General features: G+C 38.2%; 1 protein-coding gene across 3 annotated transcripts in view; it reads left to right on the top strand.

Moving 5' to 3' along the window:
- slc12a2 (solute carrier family 12 member 2) overlaps window positions 1-23,502 on the top strand; it is a 130,311-nt gene that overhangs the window by 64,055 nt on the left and 42,754 nt on the right. For all 3 annotated transcript variants that reach the window (XM_078396086.1, XM_078396087.1, XM_078396088.1), the window contains exons 5-10: window positions 1,811-1,950; window positions 2,134-2,244; window positions 4,389-4,497; window positions 7,402-7,529; window positions 13,102-13,186; window positions 16,594-16,748. In XM_078396086.1, the coding sequence (XP_078252212.1) occupies window positions 1,811-1,950; window positions 2,134-2,244; window positions 4,389-4,497; window positions 7,402-7,529; window positions 13,102-13,186; window positions 16,594-16,748 (728 nt within the window). The remainder of the gene's footprint in view (window positions 1-1,810; window positions 1,951-2,133; window positions 2,245-4,388; window positions 4,498-7,401; window positions 7,530-13,101; window positions 13,187-16,593; window positions 16,749-23,502) is intronic.

A 23,502-nucleotide genomic window follows, 5' to 3' on the forward strand; every position in this document is an offset into this window, starting at 1 on the left:
AATCCTTATCTCAGTTAGATTGTGGTGTACCATTAAGAATCAAACCTGAGCCAAAAAGCCCAGAATATAAATAACGCATGTGTTCCTCTGACTGACCTTGCATACGAGTCATGCTGGCAACAAAACACTCCAAATGATTGATTTAGATAATTGAACTTGTAGAACTGAACATTATTCTTTGCCCTTGTTTTTGTTCGCTTGAGTGTCTATTGTCCAGTAAATATCCTTTTTTTTTTAAAAAGCCCACTTCGGGCAGCAACCAGGGTTCTAATGTATCTAGGCTTTAAAGAGCACCATGACATTGGCACTTTATGTGGACATTACTGCCTAGACACAGATTTTGGATAGCAAAGCACTTCTTAAATCAGGCCCCCAAGACTTTCTAGAGTCAGTTCTTTAACTGGTAATTTGTTTACATTAATGATCCGCAGACGTTGCCACTCTTATTTCAGTGCACATCTTGTATATGTATGTGACAAATAAAGTTGACTTGACTTGATTTATGATGCTCACCATAACTGCATTAGCTTAGAAACATAGAAAATAGGTGCAGGAGGAGGCCATTCGGCCCTTCGAGCCAGCACTGCCATTCATTGTGATCATGGCTGATCGTCCCCAATCAATACCCCGTGCCTGCCTTCTCCCCATATCCCCTGATTCCACTAGCCCCTAGAACTCTATCTAACTCTCTCTTAAATCCATCCAGTGATTTGGCTTCCACTGCCCTCTGTGGCAGAGAATTCCACAAATTCACAACTCTGGGTGAAAAAGTTTTTCTCACCTCAGTTTTAAATGGCCTCCCCTTTATTCTAAGACTGTGGCCCCTGGTTCTGGACTCGCCCAACATTGGGAACATTTTTCCTGCATCTAGCTTGTCCAGTCCTTTTATAATTTTATATGTTTCTATAAGATCCCCTCTCATCCTTCTAAACTCTAGTGAATACAAGCCTAGTCTTTTTAATCTTTCCTCATATGTCAGTCCCGCCATTCCAGGGATCAATCTCGTGAACCTACGCTGCACTGCCTCAATTACAAGGATGTCCTTCCTCAAATTAGGAGACCAAAACTGTACACAATACTCCAGATGTGGTCTTACCAGGGCCCTATACAACTGCAGAAGAACCTCTTTACTCCTATACTGAAATCCTCTTGTTATGAAGGCCAACATTCCATTAGCTTTCTTCACTGCCTGCTGTACCTGCATGCCAACTTTCAGTGACTGGCATACAAAGACACCCAGGTCTCGCTGGACCTCCCCCTAACCTAACTCCATTGAGATAATAATCTGCCTCCTTGTTTCTGCCGCAAAAGTGGATAACCTCACATCTATCTATATTATACTGCATCTGCCACGCATCTGCCCACTCACTCAACCTGTCCAGGTCACCCTGCAACCTCCTAACATCCTCTTCACAGTTTTCACTGCCACCCAGCTTTGTGTCATCTGCAAACTTGCTAGTGTTGGTTCTAATTCCCTCTTCCAAATCATTGATATATATGGTAAACAGTTGTGGCCCTAACGGCACTCCACTCGCCACTGCCTGCCATTCTGAAAAAGACCCGTTTACTCCTACTCTTTGCTTCCTGTCTGCCAACCAATTTTCTATCCATGTCAACACCCTACCCTCAATACCATGTGCTCTAATTTTAGTCACCAATCTCCCGTGCGGGACCTTATCAAAGTGCTTTTAGATTCAAATCACTTGAATTTTTATGGTACTTGTCATTTTAAGAGACATTAAGTGAAAGGAAAGTTTTTGTGCATGTAGTTTAACAATGGATGATACAAAAACTACATTTCTATTTGCAGGTGGTGCATATTATTTAATATCCAGAAGCCTGGGACCTGAGTTTGGTGGTGCTATTGGACTAATTTTTGCTTTTGCCAATGCAGTGGCTGTAGCCATGTATGTGGTTGGTTTTGCAGAGACAGTGAGAGATCTGCTTGTGGTAAGCTTTTTACTTGGTTGAATATTACCAAAGAACCTTCTGTTCTTCAAAATATTTAGATGAATTAATTTTGAGTTACATTTAATTTGACTATTGACTCTTTCAGTAACAGGAGGTTGATGTATTAACCTGTTCTAAATTGTTTTATTTTGTAAAGTTGATTTTATTTTTCTAATTCTTGAGGATAACAACGCACTCATGATAGATGAAATGAATGACATCCGGATTGTCGGAACCATCACCATTGTATTTCTATTTGGTATATCTATGGCAGGGATGGAGTGGGAAGCCAAGGTAGGGCTCTAATGTTTGAATTTCACTCAAGTATTTTAACTGCATGCGCTGTCATTGATAACATATTTGCTCTCCGCAATATAACGTATACACATTTAAAAAATGTAATTTGATGGGGAAAAGCCATGTGGGTCTCAACCTTTGACTCTAAGTGAAGGAGCAGGAATGTATGGAAAGTGTAGGATAGGAAATGAAGTGATCACCAGATGGATAATAATGGTTAAAGGGTGTCCTTGACCTCAAAGAAACACACTTAGCAATCTTTGATCACGATGACTTAAAGTGCAGAATCTCAACACCATGGATTAGGAGCAAATAGAGGCCCTGTGTAAACTGTGGAAGAAATGAACCACCACGCATGCTATTTGTCTGTCAGCCACTGCCTCTTCCATTTGCCACATCAGAACACACAAATGAAACTGGAACCAAGTCTTAAGGAAAAGGTTATTTATACAGTGCTGGCCTTTTCAATAGAATAGGTAAAATAAAGCAGGAGAAAGAACGCTGGGCTTTTTACTTTTTTACTGCCATATTAGACATTTATAAATCTTAGATTATTTTCACATTTTACCATGTAACTTGTTATCGCTTATCTCAATTTTATAAGTGTCTCATAATATTTTATATTGATGCATAAGATTTCTTAATTGAACGTTTGGGGAAATTGCAGATCAAGATAATTATGCTGCAATTGTGTTGCTGAGCCCTAGGGTCAAGATTTGTTAATGTGTCTCTGTTACAATGATGTTATCTGTGCTTAATGATTGTTCAGTCTGCCAGTTACACTGTATCTTTCCGATCTGTACACATAGTATAAATACATCATCTGTCTTTTTCCAGACCTAATTCTTTTTAAAACTCTAAAACTCCTCCACGACCAACAACAACTGCCTCCTTTTGGACTCTTTTTAAAACCAGTTGGTCCCTGGCATTGCTTGTCTATGGCAAGATAGTGGAGCATTCCTTTGATCTTGCCTTTCAATCGGCCGTTCAAATTATCACACAATCCTTCTCTTGCTTCTATATCTGTTCCTTGCCTTTATTTCTCGGGGAGAAACTGATTCCTACAACTAACTCCACTGCACCTCTTGCCTTGCTACATTTTGAGTACCCTTTTCTTTTGACCCAATTTTTGTCTTATTGAGTTTGGCATGCCACCAGTGTCAAGTGTATCTTGAAGTGTAATCAATATACCACATTGCTGTATGTTCAAGTTGCATTCTTCACCTCTTTTCTTGCTTCTTTTCTACTTTTTCCTCTATGTGTTTCCCAAAACCATGTCTTCTCATTATGGCATGTGGTGTGCAATATGTTTACATTTATTTGTTTCCATCACCTCCATTTTGATATAATTACTGTTTACCTTACTCCCACCTTTCAAAGGTTTATGCTACCTCATTTGCACTACCCTTCTTTTACGCTACCCCTCTTTTGGTCTTTCATAGATCTTCCTCTTCCAACACTGTTTCTGCTACAAGTACACATTTGGCAGAACACTTTTTCACTCTAAGGGTATAACTCTAGGTTTCTGGACACTTGTCAATTCTACATCCCATTATGAAAAAATTCAGTACTGTGCTTCCAGATCCAGAAGCATGATTGAGGGCCAAAACCTCAACTTTTTAGAACCCGTCTGGTTCTGACATTAAGTCATGAGTTGATTAATTTTTGATTGTTCTTTTTTTCTTGTTCCATTTTCATTCTGTTTGTTTCTCACGTTAATGTTTTTTATTTCCTCATTAGGGTTTATACTCCTTTCTGCTACTAACTGGTTTCTACTTTTCCTTTTTGCTCTGTCTCTTCCCCTTCCTTTTGCCACTATGTCTTAAACTTGTCAACTGGATTTCCAGCTCTGGAGGTTCATCGACTTAGATTATTTTAATAGCCCTTCTCCATAAGTGCTGTTTGGAATTTTCCCCAACATATATCCTCATCAATGTTTTACATAATCAATAATTAATCAACTTCTTCTTGCGTTTGAGGCAGCAGAAGTCATGAAGCTGCTTCTGCTTCTGCTGTCTCTGTTTGTTGTCATTCGCCTGACTGATGTCAGTTGACAAGGCTCACCACAGGGAGGTCGACAACATGAGCCCCAAATTAATCAAGAAAAGATGATTCAAATATTCCCTTTCGTTTCATTGCAGGCTCAGATTGTACTGTTGGGAATTCTGCTAGTAGCAATTACTAACTTTGTCGTGGGAACTTTCATCCCAGCTCATGACAAAAGAGCAAAAGGATTTTTTAATTACCATGGTATGTACATAAAAAGAGATTGAACAATTGTTACTGGTGGTTCTAGAGTTGATATCCATCATTGAAATATTTATTGAGCTAATATCTCTACTTTAATCTTTAGAAATTCACTTGTGTTTGATTTGCTTGATGCATTGTACTGCCACAGAGGTCTGGTTTGTCCACATGCAAAGACATATTTGTCAGATTGCTTGATCATAGCTAACGACAGTAAAGTAGGCATGCCCTTAAATTATCCTTAAATATTTGCTTATAACAGACAACCTCATTAACAATTAGAACAAGCATGCTTTGATTCTTTGCATTTTAATCCAGAGCTGCCAAGATGGTAATGCCAATACAGTATGGATTTACATGGATAGGCCAAGTTTGGAGGGATATGGACCAAATGTATTCAGGTGGGTGGGACTAGTGTAGCTGTGACATATTGGCCGGTGTGGGCAAGTTGGGCCGAAGGGCCTGTTTCCACACTGTATCAGTCTATGACTATGACTGTGACTGAAATTTGAACATAGCTTAAGTTTTTATGTGGACAAACCTACCATGTCATTAAAAGCTTTTTAGTCTTTAACTTCCCATGTATAATTATATTAGTATTTCCTGTTTTTGTAAACTTTTTGTATCATTTTACATTCCTTTTTGAGAATCTAGGACATTTGTAGTTTCTGTTTCTTGGTTGCTCAGTTCTGATTGCATTCCTGTTTATGGATTCCACTGAATGTCACTGTAACTTTGTGAATTTAGTTTTGTTTGACTTTATTTCTGGGTCTTGTCACTTCTAGACTTTGTTCAGAATGATTACTTCACTTGACTTCATTTCTTTTTTCCCCTCAAATCCTATACACCGCATTTGCATTACTGTTACTTTTGTATCTTGTATTTCCTTTTTTTAGTGAAGTTGCAATCTTGCATTTCTCATTGAGGCTAAACACAAGATTGGCTTCCTGACATTAAATTACCAATGATTACGAGCAAAAAATGAAATGCCTGCATACCTGCTGAACTATTTCCAAATGTATAATGGCTTGGAAAAAGACAAGCATATGCCACAAGCTGCAGAAGCAGCTGGACGTCAACTATGTTGAGCATGAGACACACCTGTTACTCTGACTGCAAGTTTAGCAACTTTATTGTCAAACTGGTGCATGATGCAAAAAGGTTTTTATTTGAGACGGGATATTTTCATGATAAACCGTGACCCAAGTCAGAAACTTACTTAAAATTTATTTTTCTCCATTATTCTCTTCTTACAATTTTGACAGCACACAATCAGCTGATGATACTATGCACGTTGTTTTTCTTTTAATTCTTTGTATTCAAGGCATCCTTTCATTTGTTTGTATAATAAGGATTGTTATTAACACATTCTCTTGTCTAATTGTTTACAACGTGACCATTTATGTAATTTAAATTCTGATCACTTTTCTCCCTACTGTTTGTGCAAGTCATTATTAATTACTTGTGGATCTTGATAATTCACAATTGGTTGTGTAATATTTTTCTCTCCCATCTCTTTGGTCCACAATTTAATTTTCAGTGAAACATAGAATTTTCATGGAAGAACACAGGCACAGTGCCCACTTCTGTCAGCACTTCTATCTGGTGCCCTCATTTAACTTTGTGAAAGATTGAAAAGATTTGCATTTTGTGTGTCCTTCAGAACCAGAGGATGGGCCAAGCTCTTCATATCTTACATAATCATAGTTGCAGTGTAGGGTACAAAAGAATGTCTGATTACTGGGTAATTTGTTGTGGTTTTAATAAGGGCACTAGATTGTGCCCTTGGATCTTTTGCATGCACTTTGGAGGGTAGATGGGGCCCTGGTTTAATGTCTCATTTGAAGACAGTATCTCACTGTGTATAACACTACATTGGAGATTTGCATGCTTAAATTTCCTTAACTATGTATTCCATAGCATGTTCATTTGGCTAAAATAAACATTTCAGATTACCCTTTATACATTAGCGAGTGAAACTTGTCATTGTGTATTTGGGATTGTAGTTGCTCTACATTAATAATTACGCATTGAAATAATGTAGAAGACCTGAAAAAAGTGTGACCTTGTGAGATTTCAATTACATGTCACATCTTTGCAGGTGGTCGAAAGCAGTTTAGTCTTCCTGACAATAGTTTGGACGATAGTTTGGACGATAGTTGATACTTTGCGGATGTAAATCGCTTCGCTTTTTAATGCAGACTATAAATTGAGTAGTAGCCAATGAAAATACACTTTATCTCAATTCCAGAAAACAGCTTTGGGGATAAAAAACAGTGCTTTCAGTTCAGTATCTTGGATCTATCTCGTAATTTCTTGGTTTCATGCCTGTTGCTTTGTTTTGTTTTTCTTCTCTTGGAGATGAGCCCTTTTAAACAGGTTCCTTTTCTGTCGGTCAATAGACTCAATCCAAGCTTTTTTCCCCCTGAACGTAGGTCTGAAACATCAACTGTTTGGAGTGTGAATTAAACCTTATGGACTCTTACAGCAATTGACCCTTGTATGTTCCGTATAATGCAAAATCAGCTGTGACATGCTACAAACTAAATGTGTTCAGTGTCTACAAAACTATCGTGGGTTTTTTTAAATTTAAAAAGATACACATGAGAAAACCAATCTTAGAATCTTATTTTTTTAAGAAAAATTAGTCAGTTCTTGGAATCTGGCAGGATTACTGTGTAAGTATGTTTTTTAACCTCAGTCCTATGAATGTGGTAATTTCTTCCTGTCCAGTGGTTGTCACATGAATGTCACAAATGTCCAAAGGTAAAGCAAAATTTTATAAGACTTTGGTGCATGGTTACTAGAATATTTCACAAAGCCCAAATTGTAGACATGATCTACTGTATAAAAGCAGTCTTATTGAAAAGTAATTGTCACATTAATTTTACTGTGTTTACATTTCAGGTGAAATATTTTCAGAAAACTTTGGGCCAGATTTTCGAGAAGGAGAAGATTTCTTTTCGGTCTTTGCTATTTTCTTCCCTGCTGCCACGGGTATACTTGCTGGGGCAAACATCTCTGGTGATCTTGCCGTGAGTATTTACTTATTTAAGGAAATAAATTAATTTATGAACTGTGTGGTCTGTAAAAAATCATCAATGCAGTTGCAGTAGCAGTTAAGCAGCCATTCTGGCTTTGCCCTAATTTCAGAAGTAGTATTGTACTGATACTAAAATGTATTTTTTAGTGACCTTAAAATTAATTATGTAGGGTTTTTTAAACAAATGTATTATTTTTCATTAAATTGTAGTTACTACTAAGTTAGTAGTTCTATTACAAAATAAAATCTGTGACTGTCTTTTAAACGTGCGCTGACCTCCCGAATCCTTGCCCATCCCCAGGCATTGGTTTTCTACTTCAACCACAATATGGAGTCCGTGTGGGATTTAGACAAGAGACTATAGGTGCAGGGGTAGGCCATTCGGCCCTTCGAGCCAGCACCACCATTCAATGTGATCATGGCTGATCATTCTCAATCAGTACCCCGTTCCTGCCTTCTCCCCATACCCCCTGACTCCGCTATCCTTAAGAGCTCTATCGAGCTCTCTCTTGAATGCATTCAGAATTGGCCTCCACTGCCTTCTGAGGCAGTGAATTCCACAGATTTACAACTCTCTGACTGAAAAGGTTTTTCCTCATCTCCGTTCTAATTGGCCTACCCCTTATTCTTAAACTGTGGCTACTGGTTCTGGATTTACAATTTAATTTACAATTTCTAACACGGCTGGCAGCAGTGACCTGTACAGTCTCAGTCTAGCAACAGATTTATGTGATCTTCTCCCTTCATCCCACTTCTGCCTCTGATTTTTCACATGGCTTGACTGCTTTCAGAGGCAGAGATTTTCTTCAAAGTTTTGCAAAAAAGCTAACGTAATTGTCTTTTAATACCTTTTTTGTTCTATTTTTACATTGAGTTTAGGTGCTGGCACCAAATTCTCCCGTCACAAGAATTTCTTTTTCCATCTTTTTCCAACCCACAAAATCTCAATTTTCTGTTGCTCCAATCTTGACCAGTCCAACTATTGTCCAGCCTCTCTCGCCACACTCGAAGATTCAGTTCATCCAATTCTGTACTGCCTGTATCGTAATGTTCATACTTGTTAAAAGTCTGGAATAAAAGAGGGGGATGCTGGAAATATCCAGCAGGTCAGACAGCGTTTGTGGAAAGAAGAAAATTTGGTTCTGAAGGTTTCAGTTTGCCCAGTCAGAAGATGAGCTGCTGCTGCTCAAACTGCCTTTGGGCTTTGTTAGAAAAAAATAGATTGGGCAAAGGTAGATCAGAGGTGGGATAGAGAATTGAAGTAACAGGAAACTGGAAGCTTGGGAAAATACTGAACAGAAATGTTCTGCAAAGCAGTCATTCAATCTAGTTGGGATTCTCTACAATACAATACAATACAATACAATACAATACAATATATCTTTATTGTCATTGTACCCAGGGGTACAACGAGATTGGGAATGCGCCTCCCATACGATGCAATAATTTATGTAATTTAGACAACAGCAACCCAACGAAACGAAACAATTGTAACAGTTTTGGACAGGGTAAAGTGCAAGTTGATCTATGCGTTGTGGCCATCCGGCTCAGCAGGACCGGTTCATAGCAGCTATGGCCCTGGGGATGAAGCTGTTCCTGAGTCTGGAGGTGTGGGCGTAGAAGGCCTTGTATCGTCTGCCCGATGGAAGGAGTTCGAACAGACTGTTGCAGGGGTGTGAAGAGTCTTTGTGGATGCTGGTGGCTTTTCTGAGGCATCATGTGTTGTAGATGCCCTCCAAGTCTGGTAGCTGTGTTCCGATGGCCCTCTGAGCTCTATGGACTACCCGCTGTAGAGCTTTCCTTTCTGCCTCCGTGCAGCTGAGGTACCACACAGGGATGCCATGTGTTAGGATGCTCTCTATGGTGCAGCGGTAGAAGGTCGTCAGCAGCTGTTGGGGTAGACCAGACTTTTTCAGTGTTCTTAAGTAGAACAGTCTTTGTTGTGCCTTCTTGACCAGCGCAGCAGTGTTATTGGACCATGTTAGGTCCTCCGAAATGTGAGTGCCCAGAAACTTGAAGCTGGACACTCTCTCCACACTGTCCCCGTTGATAGAGATCGGGGCATATTCCCCGTTATGTGACCTACGGAAGTTGATGATCAGCTCCTTGGTCTTGGTGGTATTTAGGGACAGGTTGTTATCCGAGCACCAGTCCGCCAGGTTGAGCACACATCATGAGCACTGAATGCAGTGCACCAAACTGGAAGAAGTTCAAGCCAATTGCTGATTCACCTGAAGGTCTGTTTGAGTCCTTGGGCCATGGGCAGGGAAGACGTAGAAAGGCAAATGTTGCATCTCTTGAGATTGTATGACAAGATCTAGGAGTGGGCATTGGAGGAAATGGATGCTGAGTCACAGAGAGTTGTCCCTTGAAAATATACAAAGGGGATCGATATAGAAAGATATGCCTGGTGGTGACACATGGTGGAAGGTGGCAGAAGGTGTGAAAGATGAACTGCATGTAAAAGTATGGAATGGAAGCAGAATACAAAAAGTAACTATTCTTGCTCTGTGCAAGGTAGAATGTGAGATCATATGGGTGGGCAATATGAAGATGTGGCTGAGCCTTGTCAACTATTGTGGAGAATAACCACAGGAGAAAGACAGGCTTGTCGAGAAACAGTGTAGGCAATGTCATGTTAGTAGAGGGGTGAATGAATATTAAAGCATGACAGGAAATGTAACTAAAGTGTGCAGCAGAAATTGGAATTGGAGTAAGTAGCGATTTTGAAAAGTCAAAGCTTGCGCATTCTTTATCTGAATGCGCAGTGTTTGGTAGAGGAGTTGACAGTACAAACGGGAATAAATATATTTATTTTAATAGCTGTTACAGAGACTGATTTCAGGGTGACCAAGATTTGGAACTCAATATTCCAGGTCATATTATGTTTCAAAGGAATATGCAAAAAGAAAAAGCGGGTCATATTTTAAACAAGCAAATGAGAATTGTGGAATGTAATGTAGAATCAGTTTGGGTGAAAGCAAGGAACAGCATGGGAAAGTGGAAAACACTTGGAGGAAATTGTCAATATCACGGCTGCTTTTAATCTGTAATTTCATTAGACAATCAAATTGGCAAGTCTACTGTGGAAGAGGAATTTGTGGAGTGAATTTCTTTAGATCTCTGAGAAACATTACAGAATCCATTTGGGGCTGGGCTATTTTAATAACGTGATTAATTAGAGACCCTGTTGACTCTCCTCACGCAAGTAGTGATGATATAGTAAAATTCCTGGTGCAGTTTGTGGGGAAACACCTGTGGTTCAAAACCAGTATTCTCCATTTGAGTATTGGCAAATTCAAAGGTAAGAAGGGAAATCTGTCTGGGTGGTCCACCAGGTGGCACCAGCTATGGCTGCCTCGCCAACAGTGTCTGTCCCTTCCTTCTTTGTGTTTTAATAGTATGTGTTAAATGTATGTTTTTGGTGTTCTTTAGCTTGTTTTATGTGGTGGTGGGGGGGGGTTTGGGGGGAACTTTTTCTAATCTCTTACCTCGAGGGAGATGCAATTTTTTCCGTATCGTATCTCCGTCCACACTGTGGCCTATCATCGAGGAGTTGGCGGTCTTTGCTGGAGGCCGACTTTTGAGAGCTCCATCGCGGGTGCCTATGGGACTTTAACATCGCGGAGCCCGAGATCCCTTTGCTCCAATCGATCCCTGAGCTCCAATCATAGGTGCTTGCAGACTTTAACATCACGGAGCTCGCGGTCTCTGGTTAGAGAACAATTTCGGGAACTCCAAGCAGCAGGAGTTTCAACCGCCCCAATGTGGGAGCTTCGATCGCCCCGACGCGGGAAATGGGGAAATATTGTTATCATTATACGAGGTGTTGGTGAAGGTGCACAGTGTAATGTGTATATTTTTGGCCCCACTTTAAAAAAAGATATACTTGAGTTGGAAGTAGACCTGAAGAGATTCACCAGATTCTCTAAAGTCTAAAGTTAATTCCTGGGATGAGAGGTTATCTTGTAAGAAACTGCTAAAAGGGTTAGATCAATGTTCTGTAGAGTTTAGAAGATCTTATTGTTGCAGAAGAGAGAAAGGCTAATGTTGAAATGTTTCCACAAAGGGAATTTCTAAGGTGGGGAAGTGGTTACTGGTAAAGGGAGAATCATTTAAACTGATGTATAGGAATCTCTTCTTGGTGATGACTCTTTACCTTGGAACATAGTGGAGGTAGATGATATTTGAAGGATTGGTGAATTGAAGGTTAAGTTGCACGAAGGAGGAGTTGCTATTAGCTTACCTCAAGGTTTTTGACTACTTCATAATGATGCTTTGCATCTACAACCATCAGTATATATAAATTTACCACAATAATTGGATTTTCAGGATATCTTGTTTTGCACTTGGAATTGTTTTTGTACACAAGAGGACTTGAGAAGTTAGCAAGATGCACTGCACAGATATTCAGTTCAGTGCATGAGTTTTGCTGTATTTACTGTAGGCCTTTTCTGTATGCTTGATCTACTTGATTATTATCATATAATACTTTTTTGGCAATCAGTTGTGTAATTTTACCTCAATTTATCTGTGTTTCTCGGTCTCTGTTGCTCACTTAATTCCCGTACAATATTTTTAATTTCAGTGAGTAATTTCTACTTTTAAAACCTATTTTACTTTTAAAACCTATTTCTACTTTTAAAACCTATTTTAAAACCTATTGTTTTAAAAGTAGAATCTTAGAAAATTAATAACCTGGATGAAGGCCATTCATCCCATCCAGAACTGCTTCAGTTGAGTAGGGGGAAGAGAAGCTGCCCAAACTAATCCCATCGACTTGCTGTATGTCGCTTTTAAAGTGTACGTTTTAATTGGAGTGAGGGTTTCTGCCTGTACTGTCCTTCTAGTGAGTTCCCTTCAGAGTGGGAAGCCCCCTCCCCCCTCGTTTTCCCTTTAATCTAACAACTATTTTAACTCTTACCCCCTGCTTTTTAACCCCTTTGCTAAAGAAATAGATCCTTCCTATTCTATTGCCTGGACTGCTCATGACTGTGTGCACCTTAATTTCTCTGATTTGGTTGCAAATAAATTAGCCCTATCTTTATCATTGTCGCTACATTTAAGCTCGCTGATCTTGCAAGTACTTGGGTTAGTTTTCTTCAAAAAGTGCCCCTTTTAATTTTGTGTTAAGAAAACCTCCAAGGCACATTTTAACTCAATTGCACAGTGATTTGGCTCTTTTATATTTGTAAATACTGCTGATGCTGTTGTTTAATTGTGTCCAAGTTCTTGTTAATCTTGATCTAGAGCTAGTACAGCCATCCTCCCTGAGGAATATTGTTGCTATCTTTTATTATGCTATTTTCAAGTACAATGTCAAGATGAATATAGTCTTTGAAGATAGTGCACATTTACCAGTTACAAATTCCGAAACCTCTTGGGAGTTTTAACAATGTAGATGCAGGGTCAGTTGATTTTAAAATAGCCTACTTGGTTCCTGTCCTGCTGTCCTTTTGTTGAGTAAACAATACTGTAATGTTAAACATTGGGGTGGGGTGAGAAAGGGAACTAAGATGCAAGGTTATTAAAATGTTATTAAAATGTTTTTCATCTTTAAATAGGATCCACAATTAGCCATACCTAAAGGCACGCTCTTGGCTATTGTAATCACCACAATAGTCTATGCAGGAGCTGCTGTCGCTGCAGGTAAAGTTTCTTTTTTTGGTACAATGTTTTTACCTAAATAAAGATGGTATTACAATTAGGATTATTTTATTTCAGTTTGCAATGTTTCGTATTAGACTTCATTCAAGAATTTAGGAAGCATTTACCACAATGCGTGACCATCGACTTGAATAATTTAAAAAAATGGAGTGTTACTATAAAATTCTTTATTTTACAACAGTTTCCAAATGCTATTTGGCCAAAATTTCCACAACATGAAATTGATTGGTTTCATATTATTCACTCAATAGGCGGCTTGATTGTTTTTAGTTTGGTGTAACTTCATTTGTTTTCTTTGATCATTCTTGCTACCAATGTACACTTGAGCTTATTAGCAATTTTGTAGTGAACAATATTTTACTGTAAATGTTTGCCTTTTTATATTGTGCAAACTAGGAAGTGATTTAATCAATGTAGTACATTAAACAAATTGGCTGAAGTGACAGATGGACAAATATCCATCACTGTGACCTCTTCCCAGGACCTCTTGTATTCTTTACTCTCATTAGGGAATAAATACGTTCGTCACTGGAAAAGCCTCGTGTATTCTGTTGGGATTGACTTTAATTAGCTCCTGATGGTTTTCCACATTTTGTAAATTATTGGAATATTGAAACAGAGAAGACTTGAATAGGAAAATACTTTAATAATCATTAAAGCTATTTCAAGAAGAGCCAGAATTTAGCTAGAATTTGTGAGTGATATTTATATACAGGAAAGTAGATCTTGCAAAGTAACCATTTTAAATGAATGGTAGTTACTATTCTTCTGGTGCATTTCTGTCCTGTATCCTGATAGAATGGTCAGACATATCTGAAGCAACTTGGAACGTGTTTCTTTATAGTCGCTGTTTATGAATCCAAGAGGTTTGAAATGTTGCTGTTGTAAGTTTGTTTTGGAAATGCTGTAAATTAATTTACGACGCAGACTCCTTTAGCTTGGAAGACATGGCAGGCTTGGAAGCTTGAATGACCCTTGGTCAATGAAATGACGCCTTTAAAAACAGTGTCTATTTGGCAATTACAATGGGATTTAATTATTAAGTTTCAGAATCCAGGATTTAAGGTTTTAGCAATATTTTGTTGAAACTTTTGTACGTTAATCAAGAATTTCCAATTTTTAAAGCCATCTTGTTAATTAAATTGTAACATAAAGTCTCACCTGTTCAGTACTGCCTTCAACCACTGAAGGTCACCTCACCTTCTGTCTCCTTTCTCTGTTCGTTTACTTATTTATCTATCTATTTATTCACTTCCCTATGTTCTTTAAATCCCTGTAAAGCGTCTTTGAGTGTATGAAAAGCGCTATATAAATGTAATACATTATTATTATTATTATTATAAAGAAATGTTTGAGCATTGAATTTTATGAAATTTTAATGACATAGTGATATTAGCTAAGATTCTTTAATGAATCGTTAAACTATGAAAAAATATTTATTGAACCTTGATATTCAATTGATTAAGACACTGTATGGATGATGCTTTGCCAATTTTTTCAGTTATTCTTTGAAGTCGTGGGCATTTTAAATTTCAACCGGAATGTCAGTAAATTTAAGTTATTTCTACTAAGCTGATTTTAGCAGAGCAGTTGGTTTGGATTATCCATCTTAATTTCTCAAAACTTTTCCGGAGTGAAGAAATGTTTAATTATACATTTAATTTAATATTCTGTTCCATCCTTTTTTTTTAGCTATAGCAGAATATGTACAAAGAAGTGAGGTAGAGAAAGGTGTCACTCAATTAGGTAATTGATCATATAGTAAATGCCAGTGTGTACATCATACCAGGAACTGAAATCACCAGAAATGCTCAGCAGCTTGGCAACTTCCTAATGGAGAAAGAATGAATCCTCCTTTAGATCCACGAGTCTGAAGAAGGGTCTCGACCTGAAACGTCACCCATTCCTTCTCTCCAGTGATGCTGTCCGTCCCGCTGAGTTACTCCAGGCTTTTGTGTCTATCTTCGGTTTAAGCCAGCATCTGCAGTTCCTTCTTACACCCTTCATTAGAACTGGAAAAGTGGGGAAAAACAATTGTTTCAAGTTGCAGAAAGCGGTAGCATTGCAGGTATTTTTATTTGTATATTTAAAGTGTGCGGACCAACAACATAAAGGTTCCAATCACTTGTCTTTTCAAACAACCCCCTCAACCCCCCCCCCCCCACGGCCTTGACAAATTTTATTTATTTTTGCATTTTGATTTAGTCTTTGCACAAATTTTGCAAGCGTAGATTTTTATTCCATATCTCAAATCTCTTTGGTAGTGATTTATGAATTCTGTTCCCAAAGGCAAATGTCTGTGACATCTAGATACACTGTATCTGGCACCGTTTGCGTAGAAGATGGACGCCTGAAGTTACTGCATTTCTATCAAGTCTAGAGAGTTGCAACATTTTCAGATGGGAGATGAGGTGCTGTTCTCCATTCATGCATTGGGCAATGTTCCAACAATGTGTGAGGCACAGAAAGAGAATTGGTGATGGGGCACCTGATCTGCATTGGTTTCTCCAGGAGATCACATCATGAGCATTGAATACAATACGCTACATTTTAAGAGATGCAAGTAATTCCTAATTCAACTGGAAAGATTTGTTTGGGTCGATGGATGCTGTTATGGAGGCTTTGGGCGTATTATTGAAAGGGTTAGTGTTTCACCACCTGCATTTATATAAAACGTCTTGAAAGAAAGTGGTTGGTGGAAATTAATAAGGTTCTCAGAAGGAAAGTCTGTTTCCAACCACTTCTTTTCTTATGGTATTATACAATATAACAGAAGATGCAATTTTAGAACTGCCAACAATCAGGGACTGAAAGAGCAATTACAGGTGAGCCATCAGTTCTCTCCACTGTTGAAAAATCAAATGTAGGTGTTCTGAAAAGCAGTTTTCCACCATTCAATTTGTAAGGGTGATCTTGAAGCTTTAATTCTATATCTTATTCCCATTCTGACCTCCTATCTTATTACAATGAATGCTAAAGTAAGCTCAAGGGACAGCACCTGGTCTTGCGCCTGGACATTTTGCAACTTTTGAATTGAATTAAATAATTTTGGCTAACCATCTTCTGAAATGTTGCTGAATGTTTGTATCGATCAGCATTTAAAAAAAAATCCTTTTTCTCTTCCTTCTCCAATTGCCATTGTTCAAGGTAATGTTTACCATGACAATCTCTCCTCATAGATGTTCTCTCTGTTTTCTCCACCATACCTTTGTTCTGTATTTTATTGTATACTTGTATTTTTCATTATTGTCTGTATTTTATTGTATGCTTGTATTTTCCATAACCTGAAATGTTAATTTTGTTTCTCCATTGGCGCTGCCAGATCTGCTTATTGCTTTTGACACCAGCATTTTCTCTAGTAATAGTGCATGCTTTTTATTCCTTGTCAGGTGCTTGTATTGTTCGTGATGCTACTGGAAACCTGACAGATATGATCGCCCCCGGAACAGTGAATAATTGCACCACTGCAGCCTGTAAATTGGGTTTCAATTTCTCCTCCTGTGCCACAAATAAATGCTCGTATGGTTTAATGAATAACTTCCAGGTGAGAATTAAAATCATCATTTTTTTGTCACTTAATTATGTACAATCCTGAAATATTTGTGTATAACTATCATGTTAGTGAATTCATGATATTTTTACTAGGTGCTTCAGATTCATTACTAGTGACTGATGTTTGTGGAATACATCCAATTCCAGAGATGCACCAAAAATCTTCTGCTGGAAATATTTTATTGTGAGACTAATCAAAGGATTAATTTTCACATAGATGTTGCTGACCTTAAAGTATACATTGGGAATTTCCCTCCTCCAGAAGAGAAAGATCTGGAAGGATGCTATTAGTGCCTGTTGGCTAAATACAGGATGTTCTAATAATCTCACTTTTTGAAAAGAGGATCAGCAAAATTGTTTCTCTATTTTAAAATATGTAAAGATTTTAAATTTGTCAATAGTAATAACTTGGAACATTGGACAGTAAACGAAAGCAACAAATTATTTTTATAGTTCCTTAGAAAAAGAGTAGAGCATATTCCATTCATAATTTATCTAATTTCCCTAATAGTATTACATCTGATAGATCCTTATAATTGGATGGCCTTTAATTAGAGAATTACTACATTGAAATCTAATGAGCACAGCATAAAATTATGCAATAATTAATTTTTAATGACTGGTCCTACTTGTGTACAAAGCTCGGCAGCACAGTGGCACAGCAGTAGAGTTGTCATAAGTATATTATCTGATCAACTCTTTTTAATTGATCTGAAACCCATTTGTTCGCATTTGCACCTTCTGACCTTCAGGTACAGAAGAAACAGCAAATAGGTGCAGAAATTGGCCATTTGGCCCTTTGAACCAGCACCGCCATTCAAGATGATCATGGCTGATCATCCAAAATCAGTGCCCCGTTCCTGCTTTCTCCCCATATCCCTTGATTCAGTTAGCCCTACGAGCTATATGAAAACATCTCTCTCTTGAAAACATCCGGTGAATTGGCCTCCCCTGCCTTCTATGGCAGAATTCCACAGAATCACAACTCTCTGGGTGAAAAAGTTTTTCCTCATTCAGTCCTAAATGGCCTACCCTTTATTTTCAAACTGTGACCGCTGGTTCTAGACTCCCCCAACATCGGGAACATTTTTCCTGCATCTAGCCTGTCCAATCCTTTAAGAACTTTATGTGTTTCTATAAGATACTCTCTCGGCCTTCTAACTTTTGGTGAATAGAAGCCCAGTCGATCCATTTTAATTCTGGTAAGCATGTGTTGGAGAAAGTGCATGCCAGGAATCATTGACCAAGTGGCTTTCCTTCCCATCTTTTCTTGCTCAAAGCTTTCTGGTCATGAATCAGCTGTGCCTTACTTGATCTCTGCATTTGCTAATGACTTTAATCCCATGTGTTTAAAGAAAATATAAATCACCAAATTCCAAGTTATTTTCATATAATACAATGCTCGTTATTTTTGCCCCCTATTTGTAATGTAGTTTACTTTATCTGCTTAGTATTTAGTAGAGAAAATAAAGAGCCACATGAGAAATCGCCCTTATGAACATAAGAGCAAAACAGAAAACTGGCTGAAGGAGAATGTATTATTCCTGATCATAACACCTTTTTGGAAAAGGGAAGAGGGTGATTCTGTGTGGAAAGATTCTGTACTGCACTTGGGATATTTAAATTTGAGGATGCCCAAGGGAATTGGTTTGAGACATCCATATATGTTAAATTAAGAAATACAGTCCAGTTCATTAACCAAGGCTACACAGGAATAACAAACTACACTGATCTATTCTCATGGTGATAAAGACTTTTAAAAGTTATGAAGACTTTCACAGTTTTGATTGCTCAGTCAATCATGAAATGTTTTCTATTTTTTCAATTTTGGGTAAGAAACTAGGCATATTTTATTTGTGTATGTTTAGGGTACATTGCCACATTACCTGCTTGATGAGGAAGATAAATGAATTAATCTTGGTTTTGTTTACTCAGGAAAGAGCAGGGACAAACATGGATTGAAATACTTTCATTGATTACTGTACTAAAATCTTGAAGGAAATTGAAATCGTTGAGAACAGATTAAACTGTTTCCTTAATCCTCTTGATTATTAATCCTGCCATCAAGGGTGCCATCAAGGTTTCAGTTGTTGCTGAAGCATTTCAGTTGTTTGTCTGTATGCATTGATTCCGGTTAGTGTGTAGACAATCGCATTTGTTGGCACTGAATGACGAGCCGCATCGAAGCAGATTAAGGATGTGGCATAGAGAACCTTATTTCTTTCTTAAGCCTAAGTGTATTTTGAAGTGATTGGGTTCCCTGCAGTCCAAATGTTCATGCCACGATAAGGTTAAGAGATGGACTTTAACAGTTGAAGGAGCAATCAGTTTCAGGGAGGCTTCAAGGTTATTCTGACCATCGCTCTATTCCCTGAAATGAGGATCAACGCCTCAACAGGCTCTGAATTAAGCCCTTGAAAACAAAGTGGTAGCATGTTAAAAAGTATATTACTTGAATATTGCTGCCATCAGAGGTTAATTACTACCGTCTGACTGATGAGCAAACTTTATTTGAGATAATGACATATTGATTAGTTCCCGAAGGCTAGAATGAGAAAATATTCATGGATTTGCATTTTGGTGCCCATCTAATGTTGCAGGAAAGTAACCATTCAATGTTGGTCTATTATTTCCACAATGAGGAAAATGCTGAAAAGCTCCAACTCCCCCATGAAAATGCTTCATGCTATCACCATCCATCTGTTAATCACTCTCCTTATCAATTCGCCTATCATTTAACAGGCTTTGGCCCACCCCCTCCTCTTTTCCAGCCTATTCCAGTCTAAAGGAAGGTCCCAACCCAAAACATCATCCATCTATTCCCTCAGATGCTGCCTAACCTGCTGAGTTCCTCCACTTTGTTTTGCTTAAGATCCCAGCGTCTGTAATGTCTTGTGTCTCCAACAATGATTGCTACCTAGCTTTTTGTGCCAGTTTCCTTCTCATTGGCATTAATTTCCATTTCCTTTGTCCCACATCCGATTGAATGCTGCCTGATGTCATGGGCAGTTACTCTTGCTCTGCTTTTGGAATTGAACTTGCTGTTCCAGAATTATAGATTATTGTGATTGACGGTTCAATTGTATTGAAAGACTCACCCTAAAGTGAGATAGGACATCATAACATACATTGCAGTAATATGAAAGATTTGCAGTAAATGTTAAGGATCTGGCTGTAAAAAATAGTCTGTTCAAAGTGAGTTAATGTGATTGATGTAGTAGAGGCACAATACAATGAATAAGAGTTACGAAATGCATTAAAACTTTCATTGTGTATAATGCAACAAGATAAACTTTCTCATTTATTCAAGTAATAAAAATAATCTCATTGTATAATGAATGCTTTTGTTATGCTCCCAAATTAAAGTGGTGCTGAATAAAGTGAAGCAAAGTTTCAGCAGCTTTTTCACTCGTATGTCCTGCAAAGGTTAACATGATGAAAGGGGCTTTCATGCCATATCGATGTTTCAAATCTTTGATAGGCGTTCAAAGAGTATTAGAAAGGCTCCATATTCTAACCTGGTTAATGCAGGTTATCTGATAATGAGATTTTTCTGGTTGTTGAAAACTTCAAGAATAATTGCCTCATATTAGAAAGAGGCTTATTGTTGAAGGATCTAGGAGTGCAGGTACATAGTTCCTTGAAGGTGGGGTCACAGGTAGATAGGGTGGTCATAAAGGCTTTTGGCACATTGTCCATCAGTTAAGAGTATTGAGAATAGAAGTTGGGAGGTCATGTTGCAGTTATATAAGACGTTGGTAAGGCCGCATTTAGAGTATTGTGTTCAGTTCTGGACACTATATTATAGGAAAGATGTTGTCAAGTTGGAAAGGGTATAGAAAAGGTTTACGAGGTTGTTGCCAGGACTTGGATACTATTCCTTGGAGCGCAGAAGGATGAGGGGTGATCTTTTAGGTGCATAAAATCTTGAAAGGAATAAATCGGGTAGACGCACAGAATCTCTTGCACAGAGTAGGGGAATCGAAAACCAGAGAACAAAGGTTCAAGTTGAAGGGGAAAAGATTTAATAGGAATCTGAGGGGTAACTTTTTCACACAAAGGGCAGCACGTGTATGGAACGAGGTGCCAGTGGAGGTAGTTGAGGCAGGAACTATTGCAACGTTTAAGAAACAATTAGGTACATGGATAGGACAGGTTTAGAGGGATATATGGGCCAAACGCAGGCAGGTGAGACTAGTGTAGATGGGACACATGGTCGGTGTGGGCACATTGGGCCGAAGGGTCTGTTTCCACACTGTATGACTATGATAGGACAATACGCTAATTTCAACCTCATACTCTGGTATAGATAAACCGTTTAAAATAATTTCAGTAGAATTTCCACCCTGGATTAAAACATTTAGGGCAGCACAAAGTAGTAGATCCAATCTCTTTTTTAAATACTAAAGAAACAATTAACTGCTTCAGTGATGAGGATAGTGAAGTGAGAGTGCAAGGAATTTCTCTGGTGATTTAAAAGCAATTTAATGTCAGAAGAAAAAGGTGAAATAAGATGGCTTTAGTGAACTTGGTCATTGGTCAAACCTTCTGAATTGCTAAATTCCATGGATTCAATTTGTGGACAAGTATTTCAGTATCCAGTAAATCAGTGGTGATTTTAAAAGAAAATCATTTTTGTTGGCATGGATATCATTGGCAAGGACAGCATTTATCATCTATCCTTGATTGTTCTCGAGAAGATGTTGACTCACTGCCTTAAACAAGATTCCTTATAATGACCATAATGCTGTTGGGTACGGGATGTCTTGAGAATTACAACCATTTTAATTTGGTTGCTTTTTGTTGCTTTGTATACCAGGACCTGACACATGATGCTATTAGTTGATTTTTACCATCAATGTAGGCAAGTCTTTGTCTTCTCCCTTGGCTTATTGCATTCATTGTAAACGTGTAGATTATAATATTCAGTTTAGAAATTGATTTTTGATTTCTAAACTTAGCATGGTGTAATTTATGTTAAAAAAAAATAGGATCAAAGCCTGTCATCAGGCTTGTTTTTGTATTTTTTCAGGATATATGGTAACATTACTGATTTAAAAAAAGTTAAGTATCGTACAATATTTTGGCATATATGAAGTTCACGTTGATATTGATTAGCAAGGTGTTTTACATAAACACGTGTATGAAAGGTGAAGGATCATGCTTCGTTAAAAGAACAAAATTGGATTTTTCTGGTAAAATTAATGGAATGTCTTCTGGTATGGTATTTACACATTGGGAGGTTTTATTTAAAACCTTGTAACTCTATTTTCAATTGTAGTTTGGATTTCTGTCTTCACTTTGTGCAGCAGAGAAAGTAAGGCTGGAAAAGTTACAAGGAGCAAATCACTTGTCGTAAATTCTTGAATCCAGTAGTTGAAACTGTTTTAACTTGCTTAAGATTGAGGTGGGCAATGTAGTCTATTTTAAGTGGTTATGGTGCAATTATGCATTAAAAAAAATATTGTTATAATGGTTTAATATAAAAAATGCTTTAGTTTCTAATCAATGGCATGCAGCAAAAACAGGAATAAGCAGAGAGATCCAGGGAGCCATGTTCATATGTGTAGGAAGAAACTGCACGTGCTGCTTTATACCAAAGAAATAGGTGACGTTTCGGGTTGGAGCCCTTCTTCAGACACTTCTTCTGAAATAAGAAATAAGAAGATGGGTTCTGACCCGAAATGTCACCTATTCCTTTATTACAGAGATGCTGCCTGACCCTCTGAGTTTCTCCAGCATTTTGTGTTTATCTTCAAGCCAAGTCCATAGTTCTCTGAAAGTGGTCACACATTGATGGGGGTGGAAAAGACTGCCTGCGGCAGGCTTGCCGACATAGATGTTGACGTGCTCTGATAAATCTCTAGTCAGGTGGCAAAGGAATTGGTTGAAAGCTAAGTGAATAAGGAATGGTGGTGGGCCAACTCAGTGACCACAAAGAATCAGTTTGAAATAGAGAAAGTCTGTTAGTCAGGTTCAGATGGGATAATCTGAATTTTGTATAAAAGTACCATTTAATTTATTTCTCCACAGAAGTAATAAAATTCCCAAGTATGATACACCATTTAAAAAAAATATTTAAAGACAAAGCTCTGGTCCCTATTAATCATATCATATCATATCATATATATACAGCCGGAAACAGGCCTTTTCGGCCCACCAAGTCCGTGCCGCCCAATGATCCCCGTACATTAACACTATCCTACACCCACTAGGGACAATTTTTACATTTACCCAGCCAATTAACCTACATACCTGTACGTCTTTGGAGTGTGGGAGGAAACCGAAGATCTCGGAGAAAACCCACGCAGGTCACGGGGAGAACGTACAAACTCCTTACAGAGCAGCACCCGTAGTCAGGATCGAACCTGAGTCTCCGGCGCTGCATTCGCTGTAAAGCAGCAACTCTACCGCTGCGCTACTTATCAAAATTCTATGTCTTCTTGAAGGGAACTGTTTTCATTTCAAAGGGTTCATTGTCCAGTTTAAAGCACTATTTCACCCCAAACTAAAATTTAAATTCCAAGGACTGCAAGTCTAGGTAGTTTCTTCCCATTTCTTCACTTTCTAGAATTTGTGTGCTATCCAATCTGAATCTGACTAACATACTTTCTCTATTTCAAACTGATTCTTTTTGGTCCCTGAGTTGGCCCACTGCCATTACTTTCGGAGATCTGGTTACAATTCTAAATTTGTCAGTGGGAGATGTTAGTTTAGTGAGGACGTTACAACACTAATACTCATGA

This window comes from Rhinoraja longicauda, chromosome 3 (genome assembly GCF_053455715.1).
Source record: "Rhinoraja longicauda isolate Sanriku21f chromosome 3, sRhiLon1.1, whole genome shotgun sequence".
In the NCBI taxonomy this organism is placed as follows: Eukaryota; Metazoa; Chordata; class Chondrichthyes; order Rajiformes; family Arhynchobatidae; genus Rhinoraja; species Rhinoraja longicauda.